We start from the raw sequence: 15,327 nt of genomic DNA, 5'->3' as shown, positions 1-15,327 counted from the left end.
AAGATTACATCAACAGACTAGCCTCAGTGTCATCCATCCTTCATCACCTCCAGTTCAGGCCATATTATTCTTTGTAGAGACAAAGCACAAGGACAAGACTCTACAGTCATAGTCATCAGTAACATAGCAGTAAGAACAGGTACCCTGTCCTTCTCCTCTCAGCCTCTACTCATTCTGGAGCTAGAAGATGAGGTTGTGGCACCCTCAGTCCATGCCCCTATTTACCATTGTCACCTCAGGTGGCAAAAAGCCCACTGGGATTTCAGAGTTCAGCCAACAGTCACCATTTAGTTGTCCCTCACCATGACCTGGGACAACACGTCGGACTCTCAACACAGTTTGCTTCTTTGGATACCATGTTTGAAGCTGAATCCTTGGGTTATCATTTGCTTCTGAAATTTTAGGGTTCTGAATCCTTCTGTTATGTCTGGCACTGCCCCATTCTTGTTGTGTGCACCTCACATTTTACGTTTCCTCAGCTAAGCCTCTTAATTCCAGTCCTTTTGCCCCCGGTTAGCTCTCCATCTACCATCCAGATAGTGGACAGGTCCCTGGCCTCCACAGACAAGTATGTCCTTATTCTGGGCCATGGAGGTCTGATTCGTCATTTCTGCTTTGAGTGGGAGGGGTATGGCAGTGAGGAATTCCGGCCAGCAGTATTCTAGATCTCACCCTTAATTGTGAATGGTGGCATCCCTTGGGTGGAGGGTGGTGCTGTCATGGTTTGCATTTTTTGGTCATTTGCTGCTCCTAGTGTGTCTCTGTAGCTTGCTTCCTGGCTTTGAGCTGTTCCTCACTGTTCTAAGTACTCTTTTCCATGCATTTAAACCCTGCTTGCTGTCTCACTTCTCACCAGAATGTTGAATATTCATGCCGGCCTTCGAGCAATTTTTCTCTGTGCTCTGTGTTTGATTTATAGCTAACGTCGTGTGTTTTCCTTGTGGTTATTGAGTGCCTGCTATTTTGGGCACCATTGCTGGATGCATTGCTCTACTGGGTTTTGAAGAGTTAGCTTAGCTTCCCGGACTGGCCTCTTTGCTCAACTCTTCATAGATCCCTTTGCACGTTGATTGGTTACTCTGTGTACTTTGTCTGCTAACCTGTTATCAAAATTGCTCATTTGCTTTTGTGGACTGTGGACGACTACAGTGGAGCACTGTGGACTGTTCTGCTGCTGCTGGACTGTAAATAGGGACTGTGGGTGTTGCCTGATGGTGCCGTTCTCCTGTCCTATACCATGTTACATTCATCACACATGAATCCATCCTAACCCAGCATGGGCTGGGATAAGCTGGTGCACTGCATAACATCAAGCGTTGTAAAATGCATTAATTGTAAAGTGGCTTATTTAGCAACACTAAAAATTTAACTGCAATGTTGAGATCACTCCGTTATTGATACTTTAGGAAACTTTAGGAATTCAAGAATTTGAACCAAAATTAAGTTTTAACAAAAATTCTCAACAATTGTTAACAAAAAAATCAAATTTGAAATGTGCAAAAAAAAATTTATTCCAACAAAATTCAAACATGATTTTTTTTTCTCATTTACTGAATAACCAAATCAAACATCTTTTACCAAGAAACAAAGAAACAACTTAATTAAAATTAAACAAAAATAAATAATAAAACAACAACTACGAGGTCTATTAGAAAAGTATCCGACCTTATTATTTTTTCAAAAACCATATGGATTTGAATCACGTGTGATTGCATCAGACAAGCTTGAACCCTCTTGCGCATGCGTGAGTTTTTCCACGCGTGTCGGTTGCGTCATTCGCCTGTGAGCAGGCTTTGAGTGAGGAGTGGTCCACCCCCTCGGCGGATTTTCATTGTCAGGAAATGGCAGAATGATTTGAGGCTTTTTTTCCATCAGAATTTTTTCAGAAACTGTTAGAGACTGGCAGCTGGAAACCATTCGAAAAATTTATCTGGCTTTCGGTGAAAATTTTACGGGCTTCACAGAGAATAAGGACTGTTACTGACAGCTGCTGATGAACATTCAGTCATAATTTAATTAAATACTCAAACCCCATTTTCACAGAAAAAGCAGGAAAAATCAAAAAGTTATTACTTCATTTTATCACTTGAGGAAAAAATTAATATTTTAAAGTACAAATTGGTCACACATTTTACTTATTTATATTTATTGATAAATATTAGATATTATTATCGCTTGCAAGGGGCATTGCTGGGCTGGTAGCATAGATTTACCTTTATGCTATCTGTCGGTACCTGCCCGCAGTAACAGGCGGGTATCCCAATCTCTGTCCATGCCCTCGGCAAATATCGGTTATTTTGGGCGACTGGGCATGGACGCCGTGCCTCTGAAAATGCATACAACCCCCCAAAAGCATGTTATTGTATTATTAATCGACTTTCCAGCATGAAATAGTGACGATCTGAAGCCCCATCCCCTCAGGTTATATGCCAGCCAGTGGAGCAAAGAGATGAAAAGAAAAACCAAAAGTACAGTGACCTGACAGTCTTTCCGTCCATCCCTCCCTCACCGCTCAAAGAATTCTCCACAAGCATGCTTTAAACTCTAAAGTAATGCAGCTGGGGGGGTTGTTATCACTCCCTGTTGGTGTAGTAAAGAGACAGCACGTCTTTCTTCACTTAACCAAACACAAAACAGATGTCTTAGATAGCAAGTGCATATTGTCAGTAGGAGCCTCCTGACTGTGGCCACACACTGTCCTTAAATTATTATCAAGCTTACACATTCCATATCTATAAACCAAATTCTACTCCCCACCCCTAGTCCTCAGCAGGATTTTTAAAATGATTCTAAACCCATTTATACTCCACTTAAGGAACATGCCCCTTTTGAAGCAAATAAAATATTTCCCCTCACTCCAAGCTACCATTTGCATGCCTTATTTATTATCTTACGCAAGAGTGGTGATGATGACTAATATCCTTCATATGGTAACTATGAGCCACATGCCTGTGTGTTGTCTGTGTTTCTGGATTGAGTGATATTTCTTGGATGGGGCTATGAAGAGTAATGCAAGACATAATTCATGTTTTAGATCGGGAGTGCCCAAATTCTTTCCTATGAAGGGCCAAAAATGAATCTGGGTTTAGGGCCAAGAGACACAAATCAGTTTTATCAAATCAATGTTATGTTATTTGAAATAAAAACCTAAATATCAGTATAATAAAAATATAATAAAAATACTGCTCTACAATCTCCTTGCAGTATTTTATTAATGTGCAGGCTCAGAAATCATAAAAAAAATCCATATGCTTCTTTTTACACAACATATTTCAAAGGAGAGAGACCTTCCAGACAGAATGGCATGGAAGGTGCTTTGGAAAATGAAGTTGAAAATAGCTGTAATGCTCACCTTTGTAATGAAAATTTGCTTAATAATTTATGAAAATGACAGCACACAGGAGCAAATTAGTACTGGATATTATGTTTACAATATTTAAGTTATAGACCACAAAATGCCCCCAGGTAAATGGACTGCATTTATATAGCGCTTTTCCATCTGCATCAGACGCTCAAAGCTCTTTACAATTATGCCTCACATTCACCCCGATGTCAAGGTGCTGCCATACAAGGCACTCACTACACACCGGGAGCAATAGGGGATTAAAGGCCTCGCCCAAGGGCCCTTAGTGATTTTCCAGTCAGGCAGGGATTTGAACCCATGATCTTCTGGACTCAAGCCCAACACCTTAACCACTAGACCATCACCTGCCCTAGACATTGCACAAAATTCTTTAATGAAGTAGTGAGGGCAAAACAGGCCTCATGAATGACTTGGTGGTTCTTTTTTCCTGAGCCCATCAGGGGTCAGTGTTCATTCACAAAACATTTGACTGTCACATGAACTCCACAGCTCCCCACAATTTGTACATGTAAAATTATAGCCAGATATGGAACCGCAGAGAGTCAGAAAAGACTGTCGTGTCATGATAGGCAACAGATAAGCCAAGTCAAAGGCAGGCCGTGCCAAATATCTTTATATCTTTAAGATAAGATCAACTTTATTTATCCCCCCAAAAATATTTTGCCAGAGTACCGACAACAGTGAAGGGTTTTTTTTAACAATAAGTACAGCAAATTTATATGAAATGATTCGAAGACATTTGCATAAGATGTTTGATAATTTTGCACATGACTCTGTGTATCTGAATAACTCTGTTCATTATGTATTCATCCTACAGAAGGGGGAGGAATTATAGAGTCTGATTGCAATAGGTAGTGTAATTTCTACCCCAGTTCTTTTTGTAATTTACTGCCCCTTACCAAAAACCAAACCATTATTTTACTCATTTTGAGTTTATTGAAGGTCATGTGAAAACCAGGCCTGGTGACCCTCACAGACTTTGTGTACAATGTGGGCATTTACAGTGGGTGTGGTTTAGTCTCACATTACTAATGTTACTGTCTCTCACCAACAGGGAGAGCCCTCTCTTTATCTGCAACCCGTACATGCGTGGTGGAAGTGAAACCCAACTCTTGCTGAAACTTTAAACTACGTTCCAGACACTTTCAAACAGACAACCAAAGCAAACACATGATCAATAACATAAAATAAGGAATTAGTGCAGGTATTATCTAACAGTAGGAAAGACCTCCTGTGGTGTTCTGTGGTGCACCTTGGTGGTCTCAGTCTACGGCTGTAGGTCCTCTGACAGGACATCAGTGTGGCATGCAGGGGGTGGGAGGTGTTGTCCAGGATGCTGAACAGTTTCCTCAGCATCCTCCTCTCTAACACCTGCACCACAGACTCCAGCTCAACCCCCAGGACAGAGCCAGCTCTCCTGTTGGGCTTGTTGAGTCTGTTTGTTAGACTCTTATATACACATATTGCATGGACTGGGTGTTGGGTATTGTTGTGGAAACCAGCTACTTTGTTGTTTTTGTTGGCGAGGAACGTTTTACTGACCTTGAATTCAGTGATGACACTGTGATCTTTGCAGAATCAATTAATACTGTGATTGCTGTACTTGAGAACCTGAGTGAGGAATGAGAGTGTCTGGTTTTGCAATTGTCCTTATCAAGACTAAGGTCCAGGCTTTCAATGACTTCCTGGACTCGTCACCAAGAAGTGTATCTGTATGTGGTGAAAGAGTCAAATTTGTGGAGATGAGTCCTCAGGCTTAATATTGAGAGATGCATATGAAGAGAATTTCAGTGATATCAGAATTATTGCTGTAGGACGAAGGTGCAAGTCTGTAGATTCCTGGTGCTTTCTGTCTTACTGTATTAGTTGTGACACTTGGACACTAACCAAGGATGACTGGATGGCTTTGGTTCTCAGTCCCTTTGGAGGATCTTTGGGTGAAGTGGAAAATAAACTGCATCAAATGACCGGTTACAGTCAGGTCCATACGTAATTGGACATTAGCACAATTTTTGTAATTGTGCCTCTTCACCAAGCCTCTCCAACCCTGCTCCTGGAGGGCACCTGTCATGCATATTTTCCATGTCTACCTGCTGTAGTCACATCTTGCCAGTTAACATAGGTGTTTCCCAACTCTTGATTGGCTAAGCACACCTGACTGAGTAATTAGCTGTGGGTGGAGTTGAGAGAGTTGTAAAACATGCTGGGCAGGTGGTCTCCAAGAGCAGGGTTGGAGAGGCCTGCTCTACACCATCATGTACTTGTAGCATAGATTGTTATCTTTAATTACCGGAGTAAACAAAAATATTGGATTAGCCACATTGGATTATAGATATTTGTACACATAATTCCTCCATTTTCAGAACCTATGACTTATTGCCAAAGCAAACTTTATTTACATCAGTCAGTCTCAACAAAAATATAAACGCAACACTTTTGGTTTTGCTCCCATTTTGTATGAGATGAACTCAAAGATCTAAAACTTTTTCCACATACACAATATCACCATTTCCCTCAAATATTGTTCACAAACCAGTCAAAATCTGTGATAGTGAGCACTTCTCCTTTGCTGAGATAATCCATCCCACCTCACAGGTGTGCCATACCAAGATGCTGATTAGACACCATGATTAGTGCACAGGTGTGCCTTAGACTGCCCACAATAAAAGGCCACTCTGAAAGGTGCAGTTTTGTTTTATTGGGGGGGGGATACCAGTCAGTATGTGGTGTGACCACCATTTGCCTCATGCAGTGCAACACATCTCCTTCGCATAGAGTTGATCAGGTTGTCAATTGTGGCCTGTGGAATGTTGGTCCACTCCTCTTCAATGGCTATGCGAAGTTGCGACGACGAACTGGAGTCAGGTCGAGACCCCCATGAGGACGACGAGCATGCAGATGAGCTTCCCTGAGACGGTTTCTGACAGTTTGTGCAGAAATTCTTTGGTTATGCAAACCAATTGTTTCAGCAGCTGTCCGAGTGGCTGGTCTCAGACGATCTTGGAGGTGAACATGCTGGATGTGGAGGTCCTGGGCTGGTGTGGTTACACGTGGTCTGCGGTTGTGAGGCTGGTTGGATGTACTGCCAAATTCTCTGAAACACCTTTGGAGATGGCTTATGGTAGAGAAATGAACATTCAATACACGAGCAACAGCTCTGGTTGACATTCCTGCTGTCAGCATGCCAATTGCACGCTCCCTCAAATCTTGCGACATCTGTGGCATTGTGCTGTGTGATAAAACTGCACCTTTCAGAGTGGCCTTTTATTGTGGACAGTCTAAGGCACACCTGTGCACTAATCATGGTGTCTAATCAGCATCTTGGTATGGCACATCTGTGAGGTGGGATGGATTATCTCAGCAAAGGAGAAGTGCTCACTATCACAGATTTAGACTGGTTTGTGAACAATATTTGAGGGAAATGGTGATATTGTGTATGTGGAAAAAGTTTTAGATCTTTGAGTTCATCTCATACAAAATGGGAGCAAAACCAAAAGTGTTGCGTTTATATTTTAGTATATATATATATATATATATATATATATATATATATATATATATATATATATATATATATATATATATATATATATATATATGAAATCATGAGACACTTGAACATGGGTGTTACATCATTGGAGTGTGGCTGGTACCGGGGGAGGAGTGATTGAACAGACTGACCTCTGGGCCTCTGTTCCCAGGCCCTGGTTCTGGGGGTGGGGGCCATTGTTCCGGGCCAGTTTTCCAGCAGTTCTCCCATGCTCAGCGTGGGAGCTCTGGGACTGTGGTCAGCCACAAATGCCTCTATTGCTTCCAGATTGCCGACAGATGCCTGCAGACTTTTGGTGTTTAATCTCAACAATCTGCTTGCATTTGTGCTAAACCACACATCAAACCATCTACAAGGACAGCTGTGCTCTGTCTTGGTCTTTGTATGTTATGTACATGCATCTAACGCCCTGACTTCCTGACAAAGCCAAGACTGCGTGCATTTGTTTGGAAAGTCAGGTACATTATGTCTCCGTGAGTACTGGAAGTAACAAATATTGTTGTCTTGCTGACATACACATGTAAAGCAGTTACCTCAGTGGATAAGGAGCTGTCCTCCCAGTGTATAAACCTGGGTTCGAATCCTGCTGTTGCTAAATGTCTGTGTCCTTGGACACGGCAGTTAATCTGCATTGGTTCAGTCCACCTAACTTTACATGGGTAACCACTTTAGCTGGGAAAAGTAACCTACATTGGACTGGCATGCTGTTGGGGGTGGGGGTCATAGACTCTCATTCATTTCATGCTATGAATCCTCAGATAAGCACAATCACCAATGGGCTTCACGCCCTATATGGGACTTACTTCTTTGTGACAAACATACTGATGTTCTGACTGTTTATTCATGTTGTTAAAGATGAGTCAGACAAGCACATTAAAGTTTTTGGAAGCTTGCAGGAGTTTGTGGTTAGCGGTGAGTGTCTGTTACGTTCAAGACCCTCAGCATGTGCCTGCACTGTTTGCAACCTTTGGATACTTTTTCACCCACACCAGCTGAGACTCACAGAAGATAACCTTTATTTATAAAGAAAGAGTTAGAGAGAAGTCTGAGGCTTGTTAGCTGGGATTTTGTGAACCGTGTGTCCTCCCTAGACGTCCATAACTCGTACTAAATGGAGAATTTAGGACAATTTACTTTGGGTTGTATCTTCATTATAGTGCACAGAGTACACAGCGTTTTTTTTTTTCTAGTTTCCAGGTGTTGCAGATTTGGTGTTCATGCCAAGCGGCCATGTTTATTGGTGCACTCATGTACATGTTGATCTAATGCCCTCCCTTTCATGAACCAAAAAATAAAAATCTCTGCAGAATGCTGATTCTGCACCCTTTATTCAACAAGTGACTCAGCTAGATGCATTCATACCAGACTATGATTCAGTAAGGTGTAGCCGCAGACTTTTCAAATGTTCTCTGTTACTTGTCATCATAACATCATAGCATCACATTCAAGATTGTACAATACAAGTTGAAATGAATTAAAAACAGGTTAGAAAGTTTCTTTTCTCTGTTGTAACAAATGAACCAAAATGCAAGAAATGGCCCCTAAAAATTCAAAAATTTCTTGGGGTCTCTCTCCCCAAGTCACACCTTACTTGCTTGCAAATTCACGCCCCACGATGGAGTTGAAGTCATGACTCTGTGCATGAGGGGCACATGCTCTAAAAAGGAAGCTAAAACCCAAGTCTTCTAGTGTCGCTAGTGTTGCTAGGATGTCTTTCTCATGTCGGGGAGTAGGATTTACTCACTGCACAACACCTACTGGCTGCCATTACACCAACATCAACCTGGTCTTTTGTCCAGCGCAGAGTACGTATGGTATTTAAATGGTGCAATACATAGACATGCCTTACATAACCCGGTAAACAACATACTCAATGCAAAGGGAGTTTTCCTTCCCACTGTTGCCAAGTGCTTGCTCATAGGGGGTCGTTTTGACCGTTGGGGTTTTTCTGTAATTATATGGCTTTTGCCTTACAATATAAAGCGCCTTGGGGCGACTGTTTGTTGTGATTTGGCGCTATATAAATAAAATTGATTTGATTTGCACAGAACATGAAACTGAAATGAAAATAACCACTAAACACAATCCAACACTCATGGAAAAAACACAAATCTTCAGCTTATTGCTTCACCTCAGGGAGTTTTGGTGGCTGCTTTCAACTGGTGCACTCTGACAGGTTGATGTACATCCCTTAATATGCCAGGTAATTACAGATAATGTTCTCATTTATGTCATGTTACTCACAACATTTCTTTGACTAATTTGGAGGATAAATCAAACCCCCTTACATCTTGTACCCTATTTTGGACTCTGATTACACATCCATTTAATAGCAAAGTGGAGACGAACACACCCTAAATCTCCTTGTGGCACGTGTTGTACTCCTTCAAGGTACTTTTGCCATAAAGTACTATGAAAAGTCCCTAGATGTTGAGCAGGACTTCACTCATGCAAAGAAGAAAACCAGGAAAATGTGAAACTTGCTGCCTTTGATCTCAAATCCTCCTGACTACAGGACATATATATATATATATATATATATATATATATATATACTTCTGCATTGACACTGGCGTTTGGCCTAAACAGGCAGAAAAAGAACACCAACTCAACAACAACTCCTTTCATGTTAGAGAACAAATAACCACAAATGATCATTTCATTCCAGTCATACTCAGTTTCACAACTTCAAATATGCTTTGCTTATGAACTGCGTTTGTTGACGGATAAAGTAAAAATGACATGATTTGATTTGATTTCCTTCACATTTGTTCAAGCTGAATCAAAGTGATCATAATGGATGACAATTACTACAACATCAAACACTTAATCTGTTTAATTTAAAACAAATAACTCCAATATGTTGGCCTGTCAGTCACTTACATATATTTTTTATCAGTAATGTAATGTAGTCCCTGTAAGACATCATGCCTTGGAGCCAGTTTGTCGATGTTGTTTTGGTTTCATTATACAGAATATATATTTATAATACATTATAATGATTATTTTCAATGGTGAAGTGTAAATTAGCGTTAAAGCATATTATTAAGATGTCTAAGAGAAGATTTATATGGTCGGCAGCTGGGTGTTGGTGGGATGGGAAGTCAGGTCAGGTTTGGATGGCTCTGCTGGTTCCATGGCTTGCCTCATCCAGCACACCATAGAACCACCCTAGGTCCTGTTTGGCAACCACCCACACAGGCTACCACTCCATCTCCACTTCAGGACGTAGCCACCTATCTACCACAGGTGATACACGGGCGTCCCCTTGGATTCTGCCAGCTGCTGATGTCCTTGAGACTGAGGCACCTTGACTCGATGATGCTTGGCAAACTGCACCACATGGCCATAAGCTGACATTCCCCATAAATGGGAAGCAAAAGGTTGTAATAGCAGCTCAGAGAGAATAACAAGGAAGCAATAAAATTAATCTTCTGTAGCAGTTATGTTTGATGGTCCCGTTGTCCTTTTTGGGCATTTCTCCAGATTCATTGTCCTGACTGTGCTGAATGTTTCTGTTTTCTTTCTGCTTCCTCTGCGTGACTCCTTGACATGACATCCATCTGCCTTTCTGTTTGCTCACTGCTTGATTTTTTAGGGAGATATCCAGCAGCTACTGATTCTGGAGGACCCCCAGGCAGCAGCTAACTACTGTGTAAACTACATACCAGACTGCGACTCTGCTTTGGCCTACAACAGTTATGACGTGAACCACAAAGAGGTCAGTACTGACACCAAAATGGAAACGATAACACCTGAAGAAACAGAAATAATACTGACAAGACATGAAATAAGACATAACAGTAAACTGCATTATTGGCCTGTATTCATACTTGTAATGAACTCTTATGATACTATAACTTGTAACATAACTTATAATTATCTTTTAGATGGACAACCCAGAGGCATTATTTTTTTTTTTTTTATGATTTTGGTGTTAAATGCTTTCCAACACTCAAAACCTTCTTTCTTCTGAATTACATTATCATAAACATTTGGTATTCACCTATAATTCTTTATGTTTGTGTATGTTTAGCTCTATTTCACTGAGGTCAAAAGTCACAACAGGAATTCCAGTTCATTTTTAAGAAAAATGTTCAGTTGGATCAAAAGAAACTTGTTTAATCATGTTAAATGTCAAATGTTTAACTAGCTCAAATAGAAATTTGGGGTTACAGACCAATTTAACCTCAAGATGTCCCTCCTAGCCTCAGCAGTTACTGAGTTCTGAGTAGTGGATAATTTCTGTTGTTGTTGCTTTTGGCCTTTTCCATGATAATACTTCAGTTTCTGACAGTGTTCCTTAAGAGCCGATTGCAGTTTGCACCTTGAAAATAATTGAGCCACTCAGAGGTAATGTAAAGATACTGGCCTTTAAAATTCAGGGGTATAAAAGAAAAACAAAACAAAATTTTCCAGGAAGTTGCAAATTTTAGATTTCAAAGAAAGCTGAAACTATAAATTATATATATATATTTAAAGCTTATAATACTGGGAATATTACAAAAGCATTATAACAAAAACTTTGATTTCTTTGATTAGCTTAATTTAAAACTCATTGCTCTGAATATGACATCAAAATAATATCATACAACCAGCGTGTTTTGATATATGGCATAATATCAATGAAAACACATACATATTTGATTTCATTTTGAATTTGATGTCATTTCAAATTTAATTTTTTTAAGTTAAATTTGTTTTTTAACCACCACCACCACCATCGAGGTCACCGAGGTGGTTAGAAAGCTCCTCGGTGGCAAGGCTCCTGGGGTGGATGAAATCCGTCCTGAGTACCTTAAGTCTCTGGATGTTGTGGGACTGTCTTGGCTGACATGCCTCTGCAACATCGCGTGGCGATTGGGGACAGTGCCTCTGGATTGGCAGACCGGGGTGGTGGTCCCTCTGTTTAAGAAGGGGGACCGGAGGGTGTGTTCCAACTATAGGGGGATCACACTCCTCAGCCTCCCTGGTAAGGTCTATTCCAGAGTACTGGAGAGGAGAATTCGACCGATGGTCGAACCTCGGATTCAGGAGGAGCAGTGTGGTTTTCGTCCTGGTCGCGGCACACTGGACCAGCTCTACATGCTCCATCGGGTGCTCGAGGGTTCATGGGAGTTCGCCCAACCAGTCCACATGTGTTTTGTGGATCTGGAGAAGGCGTTTGACCGTGTCCCTCAGGGCACCCTATAGGGGCTCCGGGAGTACGGGGTCCGGGGTCCTTTGCTAAGGGCTATCCGGTCCCTGTACAACCGCAGCAGGAGCTTGGTTCGCATTGCCGGTAGTAAGTCAAACCCATTTCCAGTGCACGTTGGCCTCCGCCAGGGCTGCCCTTTGTCACTGGTTCTGTTCGTTATTTTTATGGACAGAATTTCTAGGCACAGCCAGGGTGTAGAGGGGGTCTGGTTTGGGAACCATAGAATCTCATCTCTGCTGTTTGCGGACGATGTGGTTCTGTTGGCTTCATCAAATCAGGACCTTCAGCGTGCACTGGGGCGGTTTGCAGCCGAGTGTGAAGCGTCCGGGATGAAAATCAGCACCTCCAAATCTGAGGCCATGGTTCTCGACTGGAAAAAAGTGCTTTGCCCTCTTCAGGTCGGTGGAGTGTCCTTGCCTCAAGTGGAGGAATTTAAGTATCTCGGGGTCTTGTTCACGAGTGAGGGACGGATGGAGCGTGAGATCGATAGACGGATCGGTGCAGCATCTGCAGTGATGCGGTCGCTGTATCGGACTGTCGTGGTGAAGAGAGAGCTGAGTAGGGGGGCAAAGCTCTCGATTTACCGATCGATCTATGTTCCGATCCCCACCTATGGTCATGAGATTTGGCTCATGACCGAAAGAACGAGATTGCGAGTACAAGCGGCCGAGATGAGTTTCCTCCACAGGGTGGCTGGGCACTCCCTTAGAGATAGGGTGAGGAGCTCGGTCACTCGGGAGGAGCTCGGAGTCAAGCCGCTGCTCCTCCATGTTGAAAGGAGTCAGTTGAGGTGGCTCGGGCATCTTTTCCGGATGCCCCCTGGACGCCTCGCCGGAGAGGTGTTCCGGGCACGTCCCATTGGGAGGAGGCCCCGGGGAAGACCCAGGACACGCTGGAGGGACTACATCTCTCAGCTGGCTTGGGAACGCCTTGGGGTTCCCCCGGAGGAGCTGGGAGAGGTGTGTGTGGATCGGGAGGTCTGGGCGGCTTTGCTTGAGCTGCTGCCCCCGCGACCTGACTCCGGATAAAGCAGAAGAAAATGGATGGATGAATGGATGGATTTGTTTTTTAAAAACATCCTTCCACTGATGTAGTTTTTAAAGATTTTTTCCTTTATCTGAATTTATGAGTGCAGTTTATACAATGCCTAAATAGATCCTTGTCATTTGATTGGTGTTTTGTATGTCATGTGATATGGAACATTCGTACCATTTGCCATTGTGTTCCATTTACTGTGCAAGTTTGGTTCTATTTAGCATGCAGTTTTGGTGCTATATGTTTTGTGCTATTGCACGCTGCGACTCTGCACGGTCACACTACTGGTGGCAGTGCTTAGCTTAAAAACAAACAGTGGCCTGACACAGTGCCCAGACTTGCTGGGTAACCAGTGGTGGGCACAGCTAACCAAAAAGTTAGCTTCGATAACTGCTAATCAGCTAACTGAAAAGTTATCTTTTATAACGCAAAACCGATAAACCACCAAAACATTTATCGGAAGCTACAGCTAACCGCTAACTTTCAGTATCGTCTCCGGTACACTCTAAGCTACTAACAAGTCAATTTTGAGCTTATACACCGCCAACACTTCTGATAGAATCAAAGGCGATCACAAACCTAAACAGTCATTTACCTTAACAGCATACCGGGCGCCAGTAGATGGCAGTGTTCTGCGCATTTTGACCCCGGTTATATCACATGGTTGTCGACCTGAATCACAACTTAACAGACTTTTCTGTTTTGCAAATGTCTTTTTTTTTTTTTTACAAATGAAAAAAATGACATATTTTACAGAACACATTTATTTGTAAACACCAACATACGTTACATTCACTTGTGTTGGTTTTTACATAGAATGAATAAATCAACCAATCAGTATGAGCGGAGGCTCAGTGTACCCATAACCCCTTTGGACATCAGTGTGTTAATGTTCAAATCTTCAGAATTAGTGCTATATTTTTACTTTGTACATTTTAAGAGTTGAAGTTAATGTAGTTATTCTATCCAGATGAATTTGATTTATAAATCAAAACCATAAGTCCAATCTGCTTTCCTTTTCAAGACGTCTGCCTCACGGCTGGACCGCTGTATGTTGTCAAGGGGTAATGACGCAGCTGCCTCACTGCTAATTAGCAGTTAGTGGATTAGCGGAACTGTGGCCACCACTGTGGGCAGCCAACAGGAAACCTGGATGCGCAGAGGGGGTTCGAGAGTGAGTTGGGGGGTCCTGACAAAATAGTGTTTGCTGGAGGCAGAGCTGCGCAGGCAGGGTTGGCTCCGCCGGAGCTTGGAGCTTATGGGGGCCACTGGGGCAAATCAGGTTCTGTCAGATGACACCCGGGTGAGATGGGGCATCTCAGTCTTATTACTGAGCTTTGGCGGACACCACAGGACTCGGAAGAGTGTAAGTCCCTTTTCTTTTGTTTATAATTAATAAAATATCAAATGGCAAGGATCTATTTTAGGTGTTATATAAAACAAATAATGAATTTTTTTTACTTGTACAATGAAAGAATATTTCATGAGGAGAAAGACAGAATATTCTATTCAACGAGTTGCATATTCCCGTTAGAAATCCTGCAGCATTGCCAACACCGTTTGTATCGGCTTTGACCAATAAAACAGGCCTGCAGAAATGCATGTTTCACAGCCGACTATTAAAGGCATCACAAACATACATAAAAATAGAGCTCTGTGTCCCCTAGGCTCACCAAAAACCGCGTCATTATTTGATTTACAAGCAGACAGCACCTGTAGACAAATGTAGTGTGTGTAGACTGTGAGTAAAAGACATTGAGAGATTAAAAGAGATTAGTCCAAGAGTCTTCTTTCAAATGCAGCCAGCAGTGGTGCGCACTTAAGGTCATGTTTTCTTTTGGCAGAGGACACACACAGAGCCAAGAGCTGATTACTCAAATATAACAGCACTCATCTCCTCAGGCTTCTATGGAATCAATCAGGAGTATAATTAGTGTCTATTTTTTGGCTGTGAGCGGAGCAGAGGCAGTGAGCTGTGTGATTGTGTGGCTGTGTGCAGTTTTGCAGAACACTACAGTAATATTGTGTATGCCTGTGCCATGTTTGTGAATGCGTATGTGTGTGTGTGCGTGCGTGCATGTGTCTGTCAGTGATGATGCTCTGGGAAGGGTTTATTAAATAACGTATCAGGCCAGGTTGAGACACATCCAACTGGCCTGTGTGGAACAACAGCTGAGCAAT

The 15,327-nt window shown here is 42.2% G+C and overlaps 1 protein-coding gene across 2 annotated transcripts in view; it reads left to right on the top strand.

Moving 5' to 3' along the window:
• The window catches only part of col5a3a (collagen, type V, alpha 3a), a 212,316-nt gene that overhangs the window by 69,263 nt on the left and 127,726 nt on the right, over window positions 1-15,327 (top strand). For both annotated transcript variants that reach the window (XM_034189960.1, XM_034189959.1), the window contains exon 5: window positions 10,513-10,635. In XM_034189960.1, the coding sequence (XP_034045851.1) occupies window positions 10,513-10,635 (123 nt within the window). The remainder of the gene's footprint in view (window positions 1-10,512; window positions 10,636-15,327) is intronic.

The sequence above is a fragment of the Thalassophryne amazonica genome, chromosome 16 (assembly GCF_902500255.1).
Source record: "Thalassophryne amazonica chromosome 16, fThaAma1.1, whole genome shotgun sequence".
NCBI classification, from domain to species: Eukaryota; Metazoa; Chordata; class Actinopteri; order Batrachoidiformes; family Batrachoididae; genus Thalassophryne; species Thalassophryne amazonica.
The sequence above is the reverse complement of the archived record's forward strand: the minus strand, read 5'-3'. Positions and strand labels throughout refer to the sequence as shown.